General features: G+C 45.2%; 1 protein-coding gene across 8 annotated transcripts in view; it reads left to right on the plus strand.

Moving 5' to 3' along the window:
• Positions 1-25,811, plus strand: part of CHD3 (chromodomain helicase DNA binding protein 3) — a 1,139,027-nt gene extending 1,113,216 nt beyond the window's left edge. For 5 of the 8 annotated variants that reach the window (XM_078670233.1, XM_078670236.1, XM_078670237.1 and 2 more), the window contains one exon: positions 22,587-22,817. In XM_078670233.1, coding sequence (XP_078526359.1) covers positions 22,587-22,687 — 101 coding nt within the window. In that variant the 3' untranslated portion in view covers positions 22,688-22,817. Of the gene's footprint in view, positions 1-22,586 lie in introns of all 8 variants that reach the window. The other 3 variants (XM_078670235.1, XM_078670239.1, XM_078670240.1) reach the window with 1 other exon arrangement.
• The last annotated feature ends 429 nt before the right edge of the window (positions 25,812-26,240 follow it).

A 26,240-nucleotide genomic window follows, 5' to 3' on the forward strand; every position in this document is an offset into this window, starting at 1 on the left:
GTGGGATTTGTGTGAATTCTTAAAGTATGGCCCTTTCGAATGATGTTTAGCACCCAACGGTCTGATGTTATCTTGGACCAGTTGTGAAGGCATTGAGATACCCTGCCCCCTACAGATGTTCTTGTGGAGGTGGGCACAGTAGGAAGAGCCAGGACGCTGCTATTGCCTCTTGGACGTATCACGTCCCTGGTGATTTTGCTTCCCTCTAGTACTCAATCTGAAGAAAGTCGATGTTTGACCATGTTTTTGATGATAGGGTTGCCGGTATTGTTGTGACGCTGACCCATATGACGAGTACCGCTGCTGCTGGTATGAGCCTCTGTATGTGGTACTCTTGCCTCAGGCACCCTTGAACGGAGCCTTCCGATACTGAAGTGTACCAAGAGACTTAGCAGTCTCCGTATCTTTCTTAATATCTTGGAGAGTGTCATCTATATGCTTCCCGAACAACGCCTCTCCATCGAAAGGTAGGTCCAAGATTTTATTTTGGATCTCTGGTCTGAACCAAGTCGCTCTGAGCCATCCTTGGCGACGAAGGACCGCTGCACCAGCTAGTGAGCGAAAAGCCGTTGTAGTGATGTCCATGGCACAATCGATGATCTCCATTGATGTTGCTTCCCCCTCCTGTAGAATCTTTTTCGCGTCACCTTTCGCTTCCTGGGGCAGTTGATCTAGATAGAATCTTTTTCGCGTCACCTTTCGTTTCCTGGGGCAGTTGATCTAGATAAGGCGAAATGTCACACCATAACTGGCGATCATATCTGCCCAGTATCGCCAAGGCATTCGCAGCCCGCACCAGAAGACTAGCCATAGAAGAGAATCTTTTGCAGACACTTCGAGGAGGTCCTGGCGATTCCTACCTGCTGCTGTTTGGGAGGTGACCGAACCACGAGCCTGATCTCCCCTTTGTCCTGGTGCTCACGCTCACCCCCCGCTGCCGCCTCTTACACCTACAGTGTGGCCGCCGAGCGGGGGTGAGCCTCTAACTACAAGTCCCAGTAGACCCTGTGGCCGGAAGCCACATACTCGGACAACGCACCAGGAGGTGCATAAAATCCAGCACCACTCTCCGCGTCGCGGGAGCGCCCGGGCTAAGCCCGGGATAAGGGCGGGGCCATCTGTGGCCATCCGGGGCCAAAGGAGGCCGGGCCAGGCAACCCCACCAACATCACCATCTAAACTCTCACCAGGGACTGAACAAAATCCTGATATTGTGCATATGTAAATATTACCTCCATCACTAACTATTATTGATTTGAAAATGTATCGCTAGTATATCACTGTTTGATCTACAATTATGAGTAAGCTTACTCACAGGGGGGGGCAGCGAGGGGGGGTGTAAGGACAATGGAAGACTACTTGAAACAGTCTGAAACGGAATTGTCTAAAGAGATTGAGCGCACTGAGAAGAGGTTATCATTGGAACCATTCAGTGATCTGACGGCTCCCGCTTTAGGCCATGAGCCACCTAGTCCAGTATCTCCGTTATCGCTTGAGCCATTTCAGGTAGTTGTCCCACCTGTAATGGATACCCCGGGGTCAGTGGGTCATACGACGTGTTCAATCAGTTCCCCCGAACCCAGTCCTCCCCCCTCACCTTGGGTGCCACGAACTAGCCGGTCCAGGGGCCTACCAGCTGTGGTTAGATCTAAAGACCCCTTAGGGAAAAGGAAAGCTAATTGTGCCCCGAAAGGTAGCCGTCAACCGGCAAAAATGGCTAGGTGTAAAAACGTCACATCGGGGCTGGGTAGCCAAACACAGATAGTAACTACCGTGAGCAGTTGTCCATTACACCTAGGAGGTAGCAAGTCCCTGGCATCTAACGTTGACCCAAATAGTGTGGCTGTCAGACCAGAGATTATTGGGCATATTGAGGATATGTTTAAGGCATTTATATTCCCACTAATGGAGAAACTAGAATCCTTAGACCGAAGACTAGGCAATCTAGAAAAGCACATCACTACCAAACAAATAACTACTACTAAAGAGTCCCAACCTACTAGTGCCTGCCCTGTTAGCACCACAGCACAAGCGCCCATGGACATGGGAAGCTGCACTGCCAACCATAACACCCAAGTATCAAAACAGATGGCTCTGCCTGTTAACACCGCACTAGGGGTGAAGGTCGGCCCAAAGGGCCCTGTCGGAAGGCTCCAGCTGTCAGGTAATGACTCTCCCAGGAACATCTCCCTCCATCCCCCCCCCCGAGGCATGTCCCTATACCATCATATTGGCCAATGTTCCCACAATACCGGAGACGGAGGAGGAGCACTGGTCAACACTCAGGAATAAGTCTCTTCACTACTTAAATAACAAAACAGTGTTAGGCGAGCAGTTGTATAGCAAATTTAAGATGGTTAGAAGGGTAACATGGATGGGCAAATCTAGGAAAAGACTGGAGGGGGATTGTGTGGTAGTGAGTTTCAGCTCCCCTGAGTAAGTGGGACACATTTTGAAGCAGGCAGGCTCTACTAGGATCCATCACGATAGTGGCAATGTGTTACCTCTGGGCTACTTTTACCAACCACCTTTTCACTCTGGAATTCATGACCCGAGAAATCATGTCCTTCAGGCAGTTGCAACACCCAGTCTGTTTCCAACAAGCAACAGATTTGATATCTTTAGCTCCCTGAATGACAACGACTGACTTTCCTTTAGGGAAAGTAGGGTACCGAGGGGAGACATTTTGGCTTGTAATGGTATCGCAGGCCAATCTGGTAGATCATGCAATCCTGAAGTAAAGGTACCTGCACGTGCACAAAATGAGTCAGAAAGCACCCCAGGGGTCAATGCCAGTCAAATCAGGGCGGATAACTGTAGTAATCTAGGGGGCATTAGTGGGATAGCTGAGAATGGATCAGTGGGTCTACAAAACAAGGAAACAGCTACACCTCTTACATCATTGGTCTCGTGGAATGTTGCTGGGGTTCGAAGTAAGATAAACTCTTCAGATTGGTTGACCTTTGTGGACACAAAGGACCTTATCCTGTTACAAGAAACTTGGCTGCTTGCACCAGAGTATAGAGTTGGATATCTTAATTTCTTTATTCCAGCTATCCCAAGCTTAAAAGGTAGACCAATGGGCGGTCTAATAACGTGGGTTAAGCCGGACAGTAGATATACCACTCACCAATTGGACACCTAAAACAATGATATCCTCCTAATTCATGTCTCTAGTGCAGATTTTAAGGACCTCTATATTTTTAACATTTATTCACGGGGACAACCGGGGGGCAAATCCTCCCATACCATTGATCAACTAGATGCTCTTCTAGAGAGCTATCGGAGCAAAGGAAATATTATTGTAGGAGGGGAACTGAACTGTTGCTTTGAACCGTTGGATAGGAATGACATCGACCTAACCACAGAAGAAGATACAGCCTGGAACATCCCCTCGTTGACACTGGTGCCAATTAAAAAGTGGTCGGAGGCTGCACTTCAGCTTAAAACCCTTTGTGTAGGGCATGGGCTGCGTACATTTAATGGAAGTACTGCCTCTGATAGTCAGGGAGCGTTTACATTCAATAACGGCACCTCAAGGAGCCGTATTGATTACATCCTTACTAATAAGGAATACTGGCCATATATTAAGGATATGAAGGTTGAACAGAGGGTCGAGAGTTATCATGACCCGTTAGTAATGTCCTTTTTGTTATTTAAGTCCAAAGTTCAGGATGTCCCTTTAGGCTGTGTGAAAACTGTCCTTTCAAATGATTCTAGGCGAATTAAATGGGCCGATTGTGTGGTGATAGAAGAGAACATAGTTGCTATGAAAGAGCTAACTATTCAGGCAACAGAGGAAATTCAGAGTTGTTCCACTAAGGAGGAAGTTGTGTCTAACGTCAATTTTATCCACTCTAAACTTTTTAGACAATTGAGTAGCTACTTTCTAATGAAGATTCCAAACAAACAGAAAAGGCCTGTTAGAAAAGAAGAACAGTGGTATGGGAAGTCCTGTAGGGCCGCATACAAAGGTCTAGCGGAAGCTGTTAAATCAAAAGATAGAGATAAAATTAAGAGCGCTAGAGTATTATATAAGAAAACGCAATATGATGCCAAACGAGCATGGGACGAGGACTACTGGGGTGAGCTGCTGGGAGCTAGTAAAGAACGCTCCATGTGTACCTTTTGGGATATGGTTAGGTGGGGTAGGGGGCCTCAAAAGGGCTGAACCTACTAATCATGTTCCCCCAAATTTATGGGTTTCTCATTATGTCACCCAGTTTGCCCCTACTGAGCTGCTGGGCGTTAGTGAGGCTCCCATCACCATCGAGCAAGATACCATCCCCCTATGCTTCACTAGAGTTGAAGTAAGAAAGGTGCTGGATGCCATCCCTAAAGGCAGGGCACCTGGTTTGGACTCAATCCCTGCTGACCTATTTATGCAAGATAAGGAGGTGTGGGCATCATCAATATTAGCGCTAATAAACAGTATCGGAAAGGGTTTACCCATACCCGAAACCTGGAAGGGCGCAGTGATAATTCCTATATATAAGAAAGGGGAACGCTCAGATCCGGGAAACTACAGGCCTATGAGTTTGATTGATTGTATCCAAAAAGCAGTAGCTAGGCTTGTCCTTCTGAGGATACAAGCATGGATTGAGGAGGAAGAGGTAATCTCTCCACTCCAAGCTGGGTTTCGTAGTCACACTAGTACGATCGATCAAATATTTAGATTTGTTTTAATTTACTGGCGGGTTGTGGTATTGGGGGGGCACACTGTACGCTGCTTTTATTGACTTGAAATCAGCGTTCGACTTGGTGCCTTGTCACAAAATGTGGACTGTCTTTGCAGAACAGGGTATGCCCTTGAAAATTCTTTCTTTCCTAATTAAGTTACACAAGGGTAACTATGCCCAAGTCCGCTGGAACCAACAAGGGAGCGTTACAGAAAATTTCCCAATCTCCAGGGGTGTGCGCCAAGGGTGCGTATTGGCACCGACTCTTTTTTCATTATACATCAACAGGGTGATCAGCTATTTCGAACACCACCCGACTGATGCCCCCAAGTTGGATGGGAAGCTGATCCCCCTGTTGATGTTTGCCGACCACACCCTTCTAATTTCGAAAACCCAGCAAGGTTTACAGAAGGCCATAGATGCTTTTGAGTTATTTTGCAAAGATTATGGACTTGTTATAAACGTTAATAAAACCAAGTTTATGGTCTTACATAAATCTAAGCAAGTTAGAGGCAGGGCGGTCGTGAGTGGGGTACAGCTCCAGCAGACAGAGGTTTTTTCTTACTTAGGTATTACCCTGGCTTCCAAAATGGATTGGAAACATCATACTAACCAGTTGGCCATGAAACATGCACAATTGGCAGGGGCCTTAACGAAGGAATTTTATCTCTCCCACACTAGGCCGGTTAGTCCAGTTCTTAAGATTTATGACACAAAAATTGGCTCAGCTGTTCTTTACGGGGCAGAATTATGGGGGTTTAGCAACCTCAGTTGTTTAACGATAGCACAAAATAAATTCCTACGGGGAATTACAGGCCTCCCGGTGTCAACTCCCTTGACACCTCTTTTTTACGACCTAGGCTGCCTGCATTTGGAGGACATGGCTCCTTACAGAACGATAGCCTACTGGAGAAGATTGTGGGTTACCCCAGAACTCACCCAGTATGCTCGGGCATTTATGGATGTACGAAATGCAGACAGGGCCCACAAGATCTCATGGATGAGGGAGGCTGGAGTCATATTTAAAGCAATGGGTTTGCTAACTCTCTGGCAAGATCCTGAGGCCAATGTCTTCCCACCGAGGAATCGACTTAGAGAACTTTATTGGAGTCTAGAAGCCCAGAAAAGATTTGGTCGCTGTAGTGGCCCCTCCCTGACCGCTGCTTTTCTGGACATCAAGCATACAGCAGCCTTTGAGGGCTATTGGGACTATATAACTGTTCCTGGAGACAGGAAAAGATACCATCAGTTTAGGATTGGTACTCTAACCATCAACAGCTATACTGCTAAATGGTGCAGTGATTCCGGTGCCACTTGTCCCTTTTGTCCCACTGAAAGGGAAAGTATTGGCCACATATTTTTTATCTGCCCCGAATATAAAGTCCCAAGAAGGACATGGTTGAGACCTATTTACCTCCAGCTAGGTATACAAACACGTTGTGAGGCACTGAGGATTTTAAAAACAAATAACTCACAGCCTATGGTTGTAGCTGTCGCAAAATTTCTCCACTGGATGTGGATCATACGAGTTCGAGGTCTTTGCATATACTGATACGTTGTGTGATTTATCTAACCACATAAACTTGCACCTGTCATTTTACTGTTTTATAGTAATACAGAGTTGGAATCATTCTTGTGTTTTTAAATAATTTGACTTATGTTTTTTTTTTTTTTCAAAAAGCTGTATCCAATTCAAATTGGTATAAAATCCACCACTATTTTATTAATTAACTATTTATATTTTAATGATGGAGATTGATCTTATGTAGCATTTTACTATTTGTTGACGCTATATTTGTTACTGGATTTGTCTGAAATAGCCATAAATATAAACTGTCCTGTTATTGTGTCTTTTATGATTTTTATCGAAATAAAGACTTTTGAATTGAGAATCTTTTCCCAGCGTTATCTAGTCTCCTGCCTTCCTTATCAGGGGGAGTAGTCAAAGGAGCCGACGGGTTGCGGGACTTCCTCTGTGCAGCCTGCAAAATCACTGAGTCCGGTTTCGGGTGCCCAGTCAAAGCCGCCAGACCATCCTCGGGCGCCTTGTATTTTTTTTCCAGGCGTGGTAGGACAGGGACCACCGTAGCCGGGTTTTTCATGGCCTTTAGACCTTCATCCCATACATGCTGTACAATAGGGATATATCTAGTCACCTTCTTATATGGCTCCTTAAAGTCATATAGAAAACACTCTGTGGTAACAGATGGCATAGGCAACTTAAATCTGCTAGAAGCCCTTTCCATTAACTTATTGAACCCCAGATATCCACAGGAGAGGAGTCCACAGGATCTGGACATGGTGATGCCGGTCCGGGATTACGTACTCATCCCATTCCAAGCCCTGATTAGGCCTACCATCGAGATTCTGATCCTCGTCCGAGGAATCATCTTGTATGTCCAGGGACATTGAAGGTACATGTGAAGCCGGTGTTTGTGGCAGAGAGACCACCTGAGTCGGCAACTCTGGAGAGACCATTACTGGGGTCGCAGGGGCAGGCATGGCTTGACTAGCCGTGGTAGCAGCAGGCTGAGACCACCTTGATTTGTAATCCTGCAACATGTTATGGAGATCTTGCAAGAAAGAAGTTGGAACAGACACCATCTCTTGTCTTGAGAACCCCTGTGGTACAGAAGAATGTTGATAAGAAAATTCCTGAAGATATTCTCCCTCCGAATCTGTCTCCTGACATTTCATCAGCAGTTGGGATGGACTGTGTGCATATCCAAACGATTCCTGATCCTCATTATCTGAATCTTCATCATCTTCCTCTAACAACAAAGCGGGAGGCAAGGGGGCAACCCTCCTTGGAGACGTCATGTCTGGAGTAATTCTTTTCATAAAGAGTAAACAAAAATCAAAATAGGGAGTGAAGAGGTAGTGCTAGAAAGCACTAAGGTGGGCGCACCCTCCTCCAGTCAATGGTATAAACAAACAACAAGGTCCACCTTTAAGAGGTTTCCTGTGAGCCAAGGTATAGCGGGCATACACAGTATTTGTTAAAATAACCCTCACACACCAAAAGGGCCCTTGGTGTCATGCTTCATCATCGGGGTCTTCCCGACCCGCTGCGGGGCGGGCGTGCTACGACTGGCGACTACGCTGGAGCACTTCGGTATTGTAAGTGCTATGTGAGGTGTATTTGAGTGAGTGTAAGTGGGGTCAGGAGTGATTTGGAAAAGTGGGTTTTAAAAGAATACCTGGCCTTATGGAAACAAATAATCTTTATTGGTCATAGGCTGGTATCGTTAAAAATTAGTGTGGCGGAGAAAATTAAGCTTAAGAATGAGCTAATTCTCCTAGTGGTGTTAACATGTTTCGCGGCTGACTGCCTCTTCGTCAGGACGGGGTTAGATCCCTCTGTCACTCACTAATGTTGCCATCAATATGTGCTATGTGTATGTACAAGTGAAAAGGTAATATATAGTACCTATGTGGTATGGAATTACAGTTACAGCCCTATCAGTATTTCTGAGTCATGAGCTGGAATACGTATGGGTCAGTGCCCCATGAGCCGATCTGGAAGAGGGGTAAATGGGATTTCCATTAATCCTCGAGCATTCCTCGCATCCTCCCTCGTCCCCGGCTTCCGTGACGGAAACCGCATCCTATTGGTATCTTTCATAGATTCACATGCCTGAATCATTACCCGTCGTCGGGATGGGAGTCCCCGGTACATAAATAAAGTAATGTCCCATTCGACATAAATAGGAACAGGCCCAAGGGTCCCACATTAGTAACATATCCATGTCCTTTTGTAAAAAGGACCAAACTCTAGAGAAGAGCCAATCAGCTATCACCTCCCTCTAGAACCCATCTGGAAGGAGCTCCTGTCCCTCAGATTTTCGTAAGCACCGTGCTAAGTAGGCGTACTACTGAGAGAATTAGATGAGCCCTTCCAGGGGAGGTGGGAGGGTTGCATGTGAATCTATGAAAGATACCAATACTGGATAACTGCAGTTGCCCCAGTATTGGAACGTTCATAGATTCCTAAGCTTTTGTATCATTCCCCGTCGTCGGAATGGGAGTCTCGGTAACCAAATAACATAGCAGTAGGTACAAAAGAGAAAGAAAAAGGCCTAGGCCTCATTCCCTTTTGTAGCATATCCGCCTCTTTTTGTAAAAGAGACCAAACCAAGCATCAACCAATCAGAAGAGCCTCACCCCATAGAACCCTCCTGAAGGAACCTCAGAGCCTCAGATTTTCTAATGCACGTTGTGCTTAGGGAGTCTCCTTTGAGCTCTGCTCAAACTCTACTCTTTTGAGGATTTTTTCTTCAGATTTTTCCTAAGTATTGTTGGCTGTCCCTTCCAGGATGTCTGATAAGGAGAAGAAGAAGGCCCTTTTCAGGCCATGTTCCACCTGTGGCAAGAAAAGATTATTTGTTGAGGACAGACATAAAGATTGTATATATTGCCTGTGCCCAGATCATAAGGCTGCGGATTGCAAGATCTGCCGCACCTTTTCTACCAAGACCCTCCGGGACCGTGAGGGTCGGCTCCTCACCTGGCTCCAAAAACTGAAGCCCAGGGAAGACACAGTCTCCCGTGACAGTGAGAAGTCCTCTTCAACTTCAACTTCAAGAAGGTCAGTCAAAAGGGGTAGGGCTTCCCCTTCACCCTTCTGTGGAGCGTCCTGTTAAGGCCTCAAAAAAGACCCCCCGTGAGTCTGAGAGCCAGGGTCTAGTCGAATCTCCTCACCACGGTGTAAAGGAGAGGGAGGGACCATCTACACCGTCCACTGGGATGAAGACTGCTCCAGCCTTCAAAAAGCCATCTTCTCAGTCTTCTGAGAAGTCGGACAGGAGTTCCAAGTCATCGACGACGCAGCAGAAGGCTCCGTCGACGAAGGTGTCGAAGCCCAAGTCTAAGGTGGTGCCGTCGACGGGATCGTCGACGGAGGCGTCAACGGTGGTGACAGCGACGTCACTGAGGATGTCGACGGGAACATCGACTACGACGAAGATTTCGTCGACGGTGGTAACGACGACGGTGTCGTCGTCGACGATAACATTAACGACGACGACGGCAGGAGTGTCGACGGTCTTGTCGTCGACGACGCCCATCTCGTCATCGACAGTTCGTTCGTCGACAGTACCGATTCCGTCGACGATGCCAACGACGACAGGTTTACCTTTAACAGCTCCATCGTCGACGATATTGTCGTCGACTGAGAAAATTACTATGTCTATGAAAAGAATGACCTTTAAGAGGTTTCCTGTGAGCCAAGGTATAGCGGGCATACACAGTATTTGTTAAAATACCACTTACACACCAAAAGGGCCCTTGGTGTCATGCTTCATCATCGGGGTCTTCCCGCCCCGCTGCGGGATGGGGCGTGCTACGACTGGCGACTACGCTGATGCACTTCGGTATTGTAACTGCTATGTGAGGTGTATTTGAGTGAGTGTAAGTAGGGTCAGGAGTGATTTGGAAAAGTGGGTTTTAAAAGAATACCTGGCCTCGTGGAAACAAATAATCTTTATTGGTCATAGGCTGGTATCGTTAAAAATTAGTGTGGCGGAGAAAATTAAGCTTAACAATGAGCTAATTGAAAAGGTAATATATAGTACCTATGTGGTATGGAATTACAGTTACAGCCCTATCAGTATTTCTGAGTCGTGAGCTGGAATACGTAGGGGTCAGTGCCCCATGAGCCGATCTGGAAGAGAGGTAAATGGGATTTCCATTAATCCTCGAGCATTCCTCGCATCCTCCCTTGTCTGCGGCTTCCGTGACGGATCTGGAAGAGGGATACCCCTCTTCCAGATCGGCTCATGGGGCACTGACCCCTATGTATTCCAGCTCACGACTCAGAAATACTGATAGGGCTGTAACTGTAATTCCATACCACATAGGTACTATATATTACCTTTTCACTTGTACATACACATACATATATTGATGGCAACATTAGTGAGTGACAGAGGGATCTAACCCCGTCCTGACGAAGAGGCAGTCAGCCTCGAAACATGTTGACACCACTAGGAGAATTAGCTCATTGTTAAGCTTAATTTTCTCTGCCACACTAATTTATAACAATACCAGCCTATGACCAATAAAGATTATTTGTTTCCATAGGGCCAGGTATTCATTTAAAACCCACTTTTCCAAATCACTCCTTTCATAGACATAGTAATTCTCTCAGTCGACGACAATATCGTCGACGATGGAGCTGTTAAAGGTAAACCTGTCGTCGTTGGTGTCGTCGACGGAATCGGTACCGTCGACGAACGAACTGTGGATGACGAGATGGGCGTCGTCGACGACGAGACCGTCGACACTCCTGCCGCCGGCATCGGTAATGTTATCGTCGTCAAAGCACTCGTCGACGACACCGTCATCGTCACCACCGTCGACAAAATCTTCGTCGTAGTCGATGTTCCCGTCGACATCCGCGGCGATGTCACTGTCACCACCGTCGACGCCTCCGTCGACGGGATCGACTTGGGCTTCGAGACCTTCGTCGACGGAGCCTTCTGCTGCGTCGTCGACGACTTGGAACTCCTGTCCGACTTCTCAGAAGACTGAGAAGATGGCTTTTTGAAGGCTGGAGCAGTCTTCATCCCAGTGGACGGTGTAGATGGTCCCTCCCTCTCCTTTACACCGTGGTGAGGAGATTCGACTAGACCCTGGCTCTCAGACTCACGGGGGTCTTTTTTGAGGCCTTAACAGGACGCCCCACAGAAGGTGAAGGGGAAGCCCTACCCCTTTTGACTGACCTTCTTGAAGTTGAAGTTGAAGAGGACTCCTCACTGTCACTGGAGACTATGTCTTTCCTGGGCTTCAGTTTTTGGAGCCAGGTGAGGAGCCGGCCCTCACGGTCCCGGAGGGTCTTGGTAGAAAAGGTGCGGCAGATCTTGCAATCCGCAGCCTTATGATCTGGGCACAGGCAATATATACAATCTTTATGTCTGTCCTCAATAAATAATCTTTTCTTGCCACAGGTGGAACATGGCCTGAAAAGGGCCTTCTTCTTCTCCTTAGCAGACATCCTGGAAGGGACAGCCAACAATACTGAAGAAAAAACTGAAGAAAAAATCCTCAAAAGAGTAGAGATTGACAGAGGTCAAAAGAGACTCCCTAAGCACAACGTGCATTAGAAAAGCTGAGGCTCTGAGGTTCCTTCAGGAGGGTTCTATGGGGTGAGGCTCTTCTGATTGGCTGATGCTTGGTTTGGTCTCTTTTACAAAAAGAGGCGGATATGCTACAAAAGGGAAAGAGGCCTAGGCCTTTTTCTTTCTCTTTTGTGTCTACTGCTATGTTATTTTGTTACCGAGACTCCCATTCCGACGACAGGGAATGATGCAAAAGCTTAGGAATCTATGAAAGTTCCAATACTGGGGCAACTGCAGTTATGCAGTATTGGTATCTTTCATAGATTCACATGCAACCCTCCCACCTCCCCTGGAAGGGCTCATCTAATTCTCTCAGTAGTACGCCTACTTAGCACGGTGCTTATGAAAATCTGAGGGACAGGAGCTCCTTCCAGGAGGGTTCTAGAGGGAGGTGATAGCTGATTGGCTCTTCTCTAGAGTTTGGTCCTTTTTACAAAAGGACATGGATATGTTACTAATGTGGGACCCTTGGGCCTATTACTATTTATGTCTAATGGGACATTACTTTATTTATGTACCGGGGACTCCCATCCCGACGACAGGTAATGATTCAGGCATGTGAATCTATGAAAGATACCAATACTGGATAACTGCAGTTACAGGTAAGTAACGCATTTCTTATGGCTTCCCTGCATGAATGTATATACCTGTTGTTGAAACTGATATTTAAGTATTGTCGTCTCGGCTTCTCAGACCTGAACAGATGCGAATCAGATGATGAGGTCCTATTTCCTATCATTGCAGTGCACTGCTGGGCTGATGTGTTTCCATGTAGGCATGGTCGCTAACACTGGTATGATACCACACGTAAGGACAAGAGTCTGTATTTTATACGTGTTTGGAAAGGAATTGACATGCACGGGGCAGGGGACAGATTGGTGTAGTACTTTATTACCATCCATGCATGCAAACTTGTGCTAAATTTGTCCCCTAACAAGGAGTTTGTTTTTGTGTTTCTATTAGTTCCCCTATTGGATGTATCATACGTGGCACTTGATGCCCATAATTCTGTGAGACCCAGTTGCTTGATGTAGGTATACATGTACTTATGGTGTTCAGATGATCGATTATTTTGAAGTGTTGACCATAAGGCTTGATTTGAGGATCTTGGATACCGCTGGTTTTGTACCAATTTTGTTATAGTTGCTGCTCTTCTAGCTGATCGATCTTGTTTAGTAATGCTGAATTCTAGGCAAATTTCTGCAGGGGAGGAGTTTTGTGGAAGGTTGAATACTCGCCTGAATGTATTTTGTCCACTACATCTCTGTCCCGAGCTCTCATCACTACACTCGCATAGGTTATTGTTGGTAGTTACTTCGAGCCAATTACAGTTAGGATTGGCTGAAGTGATGGGCCATTTAACTTCCTTACCAGAGCGATAGTCATGGGTTAGAGCAATCCCCTTTTACTTAATATATTGTTTTTGTTGAGTGATGGTTCCTCTTGAGTGGAGGTATAGGCACAGGTATTTGAAATGTGTTACTGACTCAAGGTGTGTTTCATTTAATAGGAATCTTGGTGCATGGCCCAAACAGGTGGTAATCGACATTGTTTTAGTTTTTGACACATTTACCTCCAAGTGATTATTTTTTGCATAACAACCGAGTAATTTTAGTGCTTTTTGCAAGCCCACTTTGGTTTGGCTGAATAATACAATATTGTCTGCATAAGAAAAGTGGGTAAGACAGAGAGGGCCCAAGCGGGGTAGGTGGGTATTTGCCTGATCCAGAGCAGTTGAGAGTTCTGCCATAAAAAGTTTAAAAAGATGCGGTCCTAACACACATCCTTGCTTTAGTCCTTGATGTGTAGGTATCATTCTAGACAATCTTGTGCCTTCTCCAAGTTTTATTTGTACCCAGGTATCCGTGTACAACACGCTGATGGCTTGCAGTAACGTGTCTGGTAGGCCTCACCCTTTCACTTTGAGCCACAGCAATTGGCGATTGATGTGATCAAAGGCAGCCTTGAATTCTATACAGGCCAGATGTTGTTTGTGTTTAAAATACTTTCATTGATCTAAAATAATAGCAGTGGTCAATATGTTTGTTCTCGTGCCTACTCCTTTTTTTAAGCCAGTCTGGTTCTGGGGAATGATGTTGTTTTTATTGGACTTTGTGATTAAATCTGCAAACAGCAGTGATGTGTAATATTTTGCTTCTAAATCAAGGAGGTTAATGAGACGATAGTTTGAAGGATTTACCCTGTTCCCAGCCTTATGTATGGAGTTTATTATGGAACCCCAACAGTTTTCCAAGATTATTCCACTTAACTGTACTTCTCTGAATAGCAAATCCAGTATGCCGGACCACAATTCTGCGTCCTCCTTAAAAATTGCTTGTGCTAGGCCGTTTGGGCCAGTGGCACCATCACGGCATCCCTTGGATAGAATTTTGCAAACTGATGCCGGAGAGTATGTGTTTTCATCTTTGCTTGAGCAGAGGAAAGGGATGTGGAAAGTGATTCCTGTTGATTGTGTCTGAGAGGATATTGGCTGTGATGCTTTTGATTTATTGAGAAAGTGGTAATGATGAAAGAAATCCATGTTGATTTCGAGATATTGATGTTGTTTATGGTTTTAACTGCTTTATTGAGGCTTTTAACTATTTCCCAGACGTTTCTTGGGTTGTGATGCTTGGCGGCATATATTGTTTTTAACCAAAATTCATCCATAGCTACCCTTTTATCTTCTCATAGCTATTTTTTAAACGCTTTCTTAAGCCCTTTTAAACAAGCTAGGAGTAGTTGGTCAAAGGGACGCCTTTTGATTTGCCCGGCTAGTTTCTTTTGCGCCTTCTTCAACTGTTCGCACTGATTGGAGAGCTGTGTTCCTGATTTTTTCTTAACCCAAGGGGTTCTGCACTAGGGCAGTTGAGAATTGTGTTAGAAAAACTGAGCAACCAGAAATGCGGTGTTCCTTAGTGTTGGTGCATGTGGTCATAAGTTTCTTGGCCTGTGCTTCTAGGTCAGCTATGGTTTCTGTCATCCAGTGTACCTGCTTTAGATTTGTAGTGGTGGTCAGACCAACGTCTGGCGGGTCGGGTTTGTGCGTCCTTGGAGCTGTTCTGATCTGCAAGACTTGGCATGAATGATCACTACTTGTACTATATTTTATTGAGAAGTGTTTGATCAATGGTATGAAGGGTACTGAGACTATTGCATAGTCAATTAATGATTGCAAAACGAGTACATGATATGAGTAGTTTGGCAGAATATCATCTAGAAATCTTCCATTTACGACCCTTATTCTGAGAAACTCCAATGATCTGGAGAACTTTTCATCTGTTTGGTCTCATCACCTGGTTTTTGGTGCAACCGGGGTGGGACATTCCAGAAGGTATTATCATAGTTGACTACATTACGTCATCATCCTCCGAGGTGTGCATTACGTTTAGGTTGAAATAACCGGTCATTATTATGTTCCATGTAAGGTGAGCTTGTTTGTAGCTTGAAATTATGGCTAATATTTCCCTTGTTGAGACTTTCTTTTTTGCCAAGTTGGGATGCATATATATGTTAAGCAGTATGACTGGGGGTCTTTTGTCCTGTGACCAGTTACTTAATTTAATTACTTGGAGGTCTTGATCTACCTGGGGCAGTTCTCTGTATCGATGTTTAAGCTGAGCGATATATATACAGCAAGGCCTTCCTTAGGTCGCCTCTGTATTTTTGATTTTGTGTCCACGGTTTGATAAGATAGAAACCCTATCAGGAGGTCTATCTGTGACCAGGTTACTTCAAGGGCAATTGTTTCGACATTTGCCCAAGATTTTGGGAGAGATCAATCTTAAAGCAACAGATTCACCCCTGCTTTGTTCCTTGATAAGATGTTTAAGGAATCTGATTCAGGTACTTGGGTATTTCAGTGGAGCATTCAGAATCGATGGAAGCGGTCCCATCTGGAGGTGTTTTTGGATGTTCTAGATAAATCGAGATGATGGATATCTGGGAGATCGGGCGAGGTGCTTTTTGCACCCCTCAGAACTGATTTCACTGTCTTCCCTAATGAAGCTTATACCTGCAAGGCAGTATTCTCAACACGTTCACACATTTTGAGGCAACGCTAGAGGGTTTACCTACAGGCCGTGCCAAGACCCATGACACCAACGGCAGGCTCCCAACCCTTTCGGGTTAGGGTCAGGGATACAGAAGCAACGTCCAGGCTTGTAGAAATAGTGAACCTCATAGCCTCTCAAGCAGCCAAGCCACTTTCGTTTGCCCTTAACCACACACTGGCATCCCGTGGGAGGCAGGATTAAGTTATTTTTTCCATGAGTAACATCTGGCGGGTGGGTCATGCACATGCTCCAACAGGGCGACACACTGCCATTCCTTTGTTTCCTGTCACATCTTCCACCCTCATCACAGCGGCTTTAGAAGGACCATTTGTCCAATTTGCTACAAGATGTTCAGGCTGTTTTGGAGAAAGTAGTCATAGAGAGGGTGTTGTCTTATTTTAGAGCTTCGACCTCTCAATTTCTTCCTTTGAAAAAACAAATTAAGATGCTCACACATGTGCATGTTCTATCTGCTCTGGATCCAGATAACTGGATGGTGGCATTTGATCTGTAAATTGCTTATTTGTATATCCCTGTTCTGCAGGATGAAAGGAGCTACCAGTGGTGCAAGTTGGGCCATGAGCATTTTTCAGTTTGCTGTGCTCTCATTTGGCCTCATCAATGCCCCTCGGTGATTACAAAGGTGATGGCAGTGGTTAGAGCATACCATTTGAGGTTCGGGTAACCGATTTCCAGCTATCTTAACAACTGGCTGTTGTTTGCATGACAATGAACCTCCTTAGATTGATTGGGTTCACAATCAATGTAGCAAAGACATACCTGACTCCTTTGCACATGCTCAATTTTATAAGAGCCATCCTATATTTGGTGGCTTTCAGGCCTTCCCTCCAGATCAGCAAGTCCAGGACATTTGGACTATGATCCTGATATTTCAGCTTCATTCCTGGGTCTCAGTGAGGTTGCCTCAGAGGCTTCGTGATGTACTGGCCTCATGCTGGATGACCATGCCAGATGTCACATGCAAGTTCTGCAATGGGATCTGAAGTCTGTGGACACAGCACCAAGGGACTCTATCAGATTCCATCCTGGTTGTGGAGGAGACTACAAAAAATCGGCTGTGGTGGCTGCTAACTTCAGTTGGAATAGAGGAAGACTTTTCTCCTTACCCCCACCCAGGATTGATTGTGGTGACAGATGGGTTGGGGAGGCCATCTGGGAGAAGCGGAGATCACAGGACTCACATACATTTGTTGGAGTTGTGGACCATTTGAAAACCTTCTTGCCATCTTTCAAGGGGAGGCTGGTTCAGGTCCTTAAAAACGGCACCACTGCCATATTATATTGCAAACGCGATGGTGGGGTGTGGTCCTGGGCTGTGTGCCCGGAGCCCCTGCCCAGGTAATCACCCATTGCTACGGAGGCTTTACTCCGCATACCATTACTTCACAAGCGTTGCAACTCATGCGATGTAACAACGCATAGCCTTTACTACGCAAGTTGTTACATCGCATGTGTTGTCACTACGCATGCGTTGTAATGGATAAACAATGGCGCACAGGAAGCGACCCTGTAAAGGCTGACCCGGATGAGCACACACAGGAACGCACCACCCACCCTCGATTCAAGGCCTGTTCTGCCAGCTCCGACGCAACATCCGACTCCCGGGCTCAGGGCCTAAAATGAGAACAGCACGCTTGAGAACCCCTCCAGGGCAGAAGACAGGCCTCATCAGTCTTGAATGCTGACTATGCTGGATGGGACATGCTGAAATATTGAGAGACTTAGGGAGCATCAAGGTGAATCTTCATGCAAGGTGTCTTCTCATACCTGCATCTAATCACCCTCCCCCTCCCCGACCTCCTCCTTTTCTGCCAGCACCGACGCAACATCCGACTCCTGGGCTCAGGGATAGGGAGTGCAGCCCCCATCGTCATGGAGTGACGGGGCCATGGGCGCAATGGAGTCCCGCATAGGGTTCCTCACCTACGAGGAGGAGGTCAGGAGAAGTAAGCTGGGGACATTGTCCTAGGGGGAGGGACTTGCAGGGGGTAGTTCTTTAGGTTTTAGGGTAGTGTAGTTGTGTTTGTGTAGTGCAGTGTAGAGTAGTGTATTTGGGTTTAGGGTAGTGTTGGGGATCGTGAAGGGTAGTGTTTGGGAGTAGGGACAGAACTGGGGGTAGGGTCAGTGTCGTGCTGGGTGTAGTGTTTTAGGTTTTAGGGTAGTGTAGTTGTGTTTGTGTAGTGTAGAGTAGTGTATTTGGGTTTAGAGTAGTGTCAGGGTCATGAAGGGTAGTGTTTCAGTGTAGGAAACGGACTGGGTGTAGGGGCAGGGTCGTTTGGGGGTAGTGTTTTACGGTTTAGGGTAGTGTTGTGGTGTTTGTGTGGGATTGCGTTTTAGGGTTTAGTGTAGTGTTGGAGGGGCGTGAAGGGTAGTGTTTCAGTGTAGGGGACGGACTGGGGGTAGGGGCAGGGCCGTGCTGGGGGTAGTGTGTTAGGGTTTAGGGTAGTGTTGTGGTGTGGTGTTAGTGTAGTGTATGGTCGTGTTTTAGAGTTTAGGGTAGTGTTGGGGTGTCGTGCATGGTATGGTTTGGGTGTAAGGACAGGACTGGGGGTCGGGAAGGGTTGTGCATGGGGGTAGTGTTTTAGGGTTTTGGGTAGTGTTGTGGTGTAGTGTAGGGTAGTGTTGTAGGGTTTAGGGTAGTGTTGGGGTTCGTGCAGGGTAGTGATTGAGTGTAGGGAGCAGGCTGGGGAAGGTCGTGCATGGGGTAGTGATTTAGGGTTTAGGGTAGTGTTGTTGTGTTTGTTTAATGTAGTGTAGTGTTTGGGGTGTGGTTAGTGTTTTAGAGTTTGATATGTGTAGGGTAGTGTATTTGTATTTAGTGTAGTGTTAGGGTAAATGTCTGTTTTCATTATTAGGCAAGTTTTTAGTTCGCATACATTTACACTTGCAATGTAAAGGTATGCCAACTAAAAACTTGCATTTTAATGGTAATTGCTAAGTAAAAACTTTGTAGTAAAAAGCTGCCAAGTAATGGTATGCGAAACAACGAGTCATATTCCCTGCCCATCTTAACCTGGCTAAATTGTCAGGGCACCTCTAAGATCATACACTACTTGTTGGGATCTTTAAACGCCAGGGAAGACAAACTCAGCCGCTGGTGTCCAGCTGATCATCAATGGCAGCTATGCCTGGTGGTGGAGCCGGGCATCCCCTGCCAATGGCTAGATTCTTTGCCATCGCCGAAAATGCTTTCATACAAAACACTTTCATACATTGGAGTTCCCAAGAAGGCTCTCTTTCTGAGACATATTCCGCCTAGGGTGAAATGCAGGACTACTGTGTGTTCTCCTGCCGCTGAGTCTCCTTCCCCGAATTCTGAAGATGGGCAGGAGCAACTTCGTGCAAGGCATCCTAGTCGCTCCAGATTGGGCTAGTAGAGTCTGGTACCCAAATCCTCTGGGCGTGAGCACCTGCCCTCCATCAGGCTTGGGCTTTGTGAACATCATCTGCCGCAGCAGCAGGGCCCTGCATTCAGGCTTGTGCAATCTATACCTCCATGCATGGAGACTAAACTGCAGCAGTTGGCTCTATTAAATCTACCTCACAAAGTTTTGGATGTTATCCTGGCTGCCAGGTATCCTTCTATAAAGTCTGTTTATTCCAGATGCTGGGATAGGTTTAAGACTTTATCTGGCACCGGTAAACATACTTAACCCCTTCCATGCGTCGGACGGGCCCCGGGCTGTCTGACGTCACAGTAGGCGTGTACGGAGGACGGCCAGGGGCCGTCCAAACCCCGCCCACTCATTATTCCACCAGCACCGCGGCGGAATTCGCGCCGCGGTCAAGTGGTTAATGCAGGCTAAACTGTTGGTTGTGTTACTGTTTGTTTTGTCTTTGGCCCAGAAAGGGCTTGCAGTGAACACTGCTGAAGGTTATCTATTAGCCCTTTCTGCCGTTTTACTTTTACCAGACGAACCATTCTTGTTCAACTCAACTGTTTTGATGCATTTTCTCAATGGTTTGGTCCAGGTGTTTCATCCTAAACGTTTTGTGATGCCACAGTGGGAAATGAATTTGGTCCTACTTTCCTTATGTGTAGCTGTCATGAGCTGTTACTCATCTATTCCGTACGTTTCCTAACCCTGAAGAAAGTCTTTCTCATTGTAATCACCTCCGCTTGTCGCATGAGTGAGATTCAAGCTTTCGTGGTCTTATCTGTTGTACACCACCTTCTTTCTGGACAGATTGGTGCTGAGGACCACAGTGGCCTTTCTACCAAAAGTCGTGAGCCCTTTTCATGTTGGACAGTCCATCAGTCTTCTGATGTTCTTCATCTGAACTCGCTCTTGAATGAAGAGGAGAGACTTCATCGTTTGGATCCCAAAAGAGTGCTCAGCTTCAAACCAGACACCCTCAGGTGGACAATCAACCTTTTGCAGGATTCCCCTGTGCTAAGGAAAGCAAGGCAGTGCAAAAGAGGACCTTATACATATGTATAGTCCTCTGCATCAAATCTGGTCTTACGCAGGATGCAACCTCATGAAGGATTGAGGGTCCACTCCACCATGGCCAATGCTGCTACCTCTGCGATGGCATGCTGAGAGTCCTGTCCCGGACATTTTTCAGGCTGATACATGGACATCAGTGTACAAGTTCACAAAGCTCTATTTCCTCCACAAGCAGGTCTGACGGGAAGGACATTTTGGTCTGAGTCTTTCCACAGGCCCACCACCGAGGAAAGTACTTCTTTGGTATCTATTCTTAAAACTGAGGAATCTGCACTTACAAGTATTGATTGGAAAACAAGTGACTTAACCTTCTGTAATGGTCTTTCTGGTTGATACTGTATCTAACTGCAGATTCCTCATTGTGTCCAATGACGTATTTTCCATCTAAAAAGTTCCCAAATTGGAGATCTGCACACTGGCATGAACAATTCTATTTGGTTTGTCTAAGGTTACAGAAAGTGTCCAGAAAGAAACTACTGTCAACACGCTTGAGTTGCGCCTATATGCATCTCCCTCCTTCCCAACCTGGGTGGAGTTAATGCGGAGCCACACAATGTCACCTACTGCTGAAAAATCTTCAAGATCCAACCCGGTGCCATCGGTTATTCTAAAGGTGATGAATCTGCAGTGAGATGGAATATCCTCCAGAAAGAGCATTAAGTAGCTTTTTCTCTATGAACAAAAACTGTTGACGTTGGGTAAACAAACTGGCTCACAGTTCTCAAAAATAAGATGCAAGACCACTTGACTCACTGCTGCGTCTCTCTGTACTCCTGCTTCTAAGCAGTAGTGCTGAGTAATGGTGTGTTCTGCTGTGCTGCACATGCCTGCTATAGACTGAAACAACTTTAGGCCTTTCAGTTTTATATCTACCTCTACTTTAACTTTACTCTCTTGGCACCCTCGGTACTGCTTCTGGCCTGATCACCTACCAATTAAACTTTGATCACATAAAGAATTAACTGGCTATCCACACCAATAAGCCACCATTCCTGGAAGAAAAAAATCTTTTTAATCAGACCCATTTTCAACCAGGAATAATGGTACTAGAAATTCTCAAAGTTAAGAAAAATTGATTTAAGCTAAATTTGAAACTTACTATGAATTGTCTTCACTTCAGAGGTGAAAAATGATTGACGGGCAAACCCCTGCATGTCATGTGGCAGTCATGAATACATGACTTGTTCATTTTGATATATTATCAACTAATTTCTCTCACCCCACAGCTATTCTTTCATGCTTCATCATTTATGCTGCTACTCATTTTTATGTTGATGTCTTGTTCCAAGGACTTAGATCAAAAACCTTCGCAGTACTCTGACTTGTATAACTTGCCAGCTAAGTTCAACATTGTTTCCTTTGGTGTCTCTCAAAGCCAAGCGCCCTTGACTGCCTCCTCCCCAGTTTGGTGAGAGAAAGTAAGTGAGGATTTTCAGAGAGTGAGCAGGACACCTCTCTATATGTAGCTCATTTTATCCCAGGTAGATGTTGCTTAAGAAAAGACTAAACTATCTTGTGATTCTGCCTGCACCGTAACACAGCATGCATGCCTTATGACATTCCAGGAGCCCTTACAGTCAAACTTTCACAGCCCAAGGCATATCCTTGGTCATTTGCCACAATCTACAGAGCTCCTTTTTTGAGGAGCCACAGGTGGTGGTAGGAAAAGGGAAAGGGGTGGGCGGTTGCAGAAAGTTGAGCCTGATGAGGGCGATGCCAGGTAGCGGAGCAAGGAGAGTACCGCCTGCCAAAAAGAAGGGGTCTGAACACCATCTGATGATTAAAACTGTAGCAGTGATTTAACCATTCGGTTTCTGGTTAGAGGCTCTCATTGATTAGGTTTCCGAAGTGAAATTGCTAGCTGTAGTGTGTGAGGTACATATGCCACAGTCTCTGACCTCATTTCACTTTAAGATTTGCATCCATGTTAGATTCATTAGAGTCAGCCGCCGAATTCTAAAGAATCCACAAACATTTTAGATCTTTACCATTGTGCCTGGCTTTAGGTACCCTTCTGCCTCTCACTCATGTAGTCTCTTGTGTATACGCTTGTATAAGTTGGTGCTCCTCGCATCAAGGTCCCATAGCTGGCCTACAACACTTGCCCTAGCTGTTTTGATACAAATAGCTAGTAATATTGTTTTGTGCTCATTGTGTTGAAATGACTTGCCTGTCACCAACTCCAAAGGCCAAACCATGATACTGCGCATGTCTGCCACTATTAAACCCCTACTTATTCTTTTTTTATTTCCTTTCTTCCAGCATCTAATGGTCCTCCTGTGATGGTGAAAAAGGAGAAGGACACCGAAGGTCCAGAGAAGAAGGAAGGGAAAAGTGGAGAAGTCATTTGCATAGATGACTGAACAGTACATCTCCTCCTTTCCAAGATTGTGCTCTGCAACACCTTTTGCAAAGTCTCCCTTCCATGGCCTTAAAAACCAGGGCCTCCAGCAAGGGGGACAGCACCCTTGTCAGCCACCCCACAGGCTCTTTCTCAGCTTTTGCTCTCCTTGGGCCCCCAACTGCGTCCATCTCTCAGCTGTGCAAGAACTGTTGGGCCGTAGATGTGATGTTTCTGTGACAGCAAGCAAGCAACATGGCTTCTTACTAAGACAGCAGCACTCTGGACAAGGATTTCGACCAGTAGACTATTGCACTGACCAAATGAAACAGTGTTGAGTTTAAGACATGTTTAATATATGAGAGGAAGAGAAAATCCAAAACAAGCTGACAGCTGCCGCTGCAAAGATGTGTTCATAATGCTTTTAATTCTGCCTTGCTTGCCATTCAGACTAGATGTTCTTAGACTGTTGTATGCCAGAAACAACCTTTCTGGTGGAAAACTAGTTGCATTGTTCAGAAGGTTTAAGGCTTGAGTAAAGTTGGCTTTGCAGTTGCTCAAAAATAGTATCTGAAACATGAAGAGAACTTTTTGATATAACCATTTGGTCTCGATCAGGCAGAATATTGATGCTCCCTCCATCTTCTTCTGCTCCTGTGAAGTTCAAGGTTGGTGTTTGGCCTCATGTGAGATTGTGCTCCCTAATCATAGGCCTCGATGGTGGAACCCCATGTCTTAGAGAGAACAAGGAACTGCCTTGCCAGGTACTTGTAAGTCATTCACAATGTGTTTTTCCAATGGTCTTTTAAGATGAAGTGGGAGATAGTTCTGTTGTGTGCTCGTAATTCTTTCACAGTTTGTTTTTCACTGTCCCAGTAATTATGGATTTTTTTGAGGAAATGAGCGAAGTTTTTCATTTTTTTCAGGAGACCCTTCCTTCCCTCCTTAAGAACTTACCAGTGTCCTTTCCAAGTTCATAGGTCCCTCTTTTCATCCCATACACAAGGCAGGCCTGCAACACTTCATTAAAAGTGTTTTTCCTGTGGCTATAACATTGGCCGTAACGTTAGTGAGCTTCAAACTTTGTTAGAAGGAACAATATCTGGCCAAAGTAATTTCAGAATTTCATATAAATCCAATGATCACGGTTCCAACATTCTTTTGGGATTAATCATTCCCAGCAGAAAGATCACGCGCTACATCAGAGGTAAAAAGTGATCCGACATACTACATGGATACGACTAAGGCTATTAGATTAACCAAAGAGCTATCTGTTAGTTATGGTGGAATCCACACAGGATTGGCTTTTTAAAACAAACCCTAGCTCGATGGATTGTTTCCTGTGTAATTAGTTACCTGCTACTAGAAGACTAACAGGTCCCTTCTGGGTACGTTTAAGGCTCTTACTACACGTGGCAAAGCAGCTACAACTACTCTGATGTAGAATGTGCCAATTCCAGATATTTTCAAAGCACTTATTCTTTATCAATGACTCCTAGGGAGATACTGTGGTAGGTCAGGCCTCTTTGAACAGTTGATTTCCTCAGTAACTATATAACACTGTAGTTCTTGGAACCCTTCCCCAGGGTTGAGTGTAAGTTTGCTTGCTATTCTGATCTACTATATATGGATATCAGGGAGAAGGAAAAGTTACTTACCTTTATGTCTAGTTCTCTGCCGTGAGTATTTTCTCAGAAACCATAAACAACCTTCATGCCTTCCCGTGTCCAAGGGCTTTGGCAAAAGGGCAATGAAGGCGGGAATTCTTCCAATATATTTCTTCCTTCAAAGCGAATTCTCTCACTGACCCTGTACTGTATGATGGGAAGGCTTGCAGCCTCTTGAGGCTACATTTTCTCTTTACTTTGGGGTTTTAAGAACGATTAAGTACACTAGTGTTTTCAGCAAAATATATTGTTAATTTGGCCTCATTGTTGATTTGCCTAATTTGATTTGCTTTTTAGAACAAAAAATGTAGAAAAATGTGGACTCTTAGAGTCATATTTTCTTGATAATTTTTCTGAAAATGATGTTCTGGAATCCAGTTTATGCTTGGAGATATTCTACTGTTCATGGATTTAGAGAGAATACCCATGACTGAGAACTAGGATTACAGGGAAGTAGCTTTTCCTTCACTACGTAATACTCCCATAGGGTATTAAAGATTTTTACTGTCAGCCCTTACCCGCAAAGTTGAGCGCTGTTTTGTGATAAATATATTACCCAGTATAACTAATCAGAATTCCAATTAATAGCTTGCTATTAGTTCCTGAGATTTTCTGGCTAAATGTAAAATGGAAACACAAGGAGGTGATGAACGGAGCACTGAAACTTTTCAGACACTCACCCCCAGTCACAGATCTGGGTTGAATTCATCATCATTCTTTAGCTCACTTCGCCACCTCAGTTCAGACCCAGCTATATGCAAATCAGTCTTGACCCTGTGCCTCTTGGGGACAGTCCATCGATCCCGAACTGCCGAGCCAGGTCTTCCCTGAACCGAAAACAAGCATCCTGGGGCCGGTTTCTGGCTAACACCCTTCATCAGCCAGGCTAGGTTGAATCCAGTGGCAAAGTGAGCAAGGGACCCACGTCTGAGCATACCCTGCCAATTTAGGGCGAACAAAGCAAACACAAGGAGATGATGGACGGAGCACTGAAACTTTTCAAACACTCACCCTCAGTCACAGATCTGGGTTGAAGTTGCTAAATTCAAAATGTTCCTGTGTTCCTTTTTAAGCCTTGCTTCCCTCATTTCAGTGCAAACCGCACTGCATGGCAGGTTTAGCTTCTGGTAACAATTGTGTATTTTTAACTGAGTGGCTCACATCAAAATATTTTAACTTATGCCTAAGAAATGTGCCTTTTTCTCATGGGGGCATTGTTTCTTGTTGGCTCGAGGGAAAACAACGTTATCATCGCTAGCAGTTGATGGTGTCATAAGGACAAATATGTGACAAGTAAACAAGAGTATTGTCCTCATCATTACTGTTGATGGAGAAAGACTTTATATCATAAACTACATTATCATGTATTGCCGAAGACAGAGCTGGTTTCAGCACAGCCTACCATTAACTCTCTAGACCCATCTTTTTGGCCTGCTAAACGGACAGGTCAGTATTCCGATTAAGCTTTTTTTTTTTATTTTAAGAAAAAGCAGTTGCCTGATTGTCATGGAAGATCACGTGGATTCGGAGATTTTCTATTAAAAAATAAAACCTCTATCAAGTTGAGTGCTAGGCCATCACTCCTCATCCGACCCAACATGGTGCACAAGGAGGCCCAGGAGTCGGAACAGATTTGCAGCACGGCTTTTCAGAACTATGTCAAGCACTTATGATACTGTAATGGAAGACATGGACTTTCGACAGATATGTATTCCTAAATCTCGCACTCTTTTTCTGTGTTGTACATATAAATTATACTTTTATTTGAAGATTTTCAGTACTTTTTCGGAATTTTTTTCCTTGAGTTTATTTTTATTCTTTTTTTTTGTTTAACTAAAAATGAAAAAAAATGAAATAAAAATCTGATAAGGGAATGTGCTGTGATTGAATAAAATAAGAAACCAGGGC

The sequence above is a fragment of the Lissotriton helveticus genome, chromosome 12, assembly GCF_964261635.1.
Source record: "Lissotriton helveticus chromosome 12, aLisHel1.1, whole genome shotgun sequence".
Classification (NCBI taxonomy): domain Eukaryota; kingdom Metazoa; phylum Chordata; class Amphibia; order Caudata; family Salamandridae; genus Lissotriton; species Lissotriton helveticus.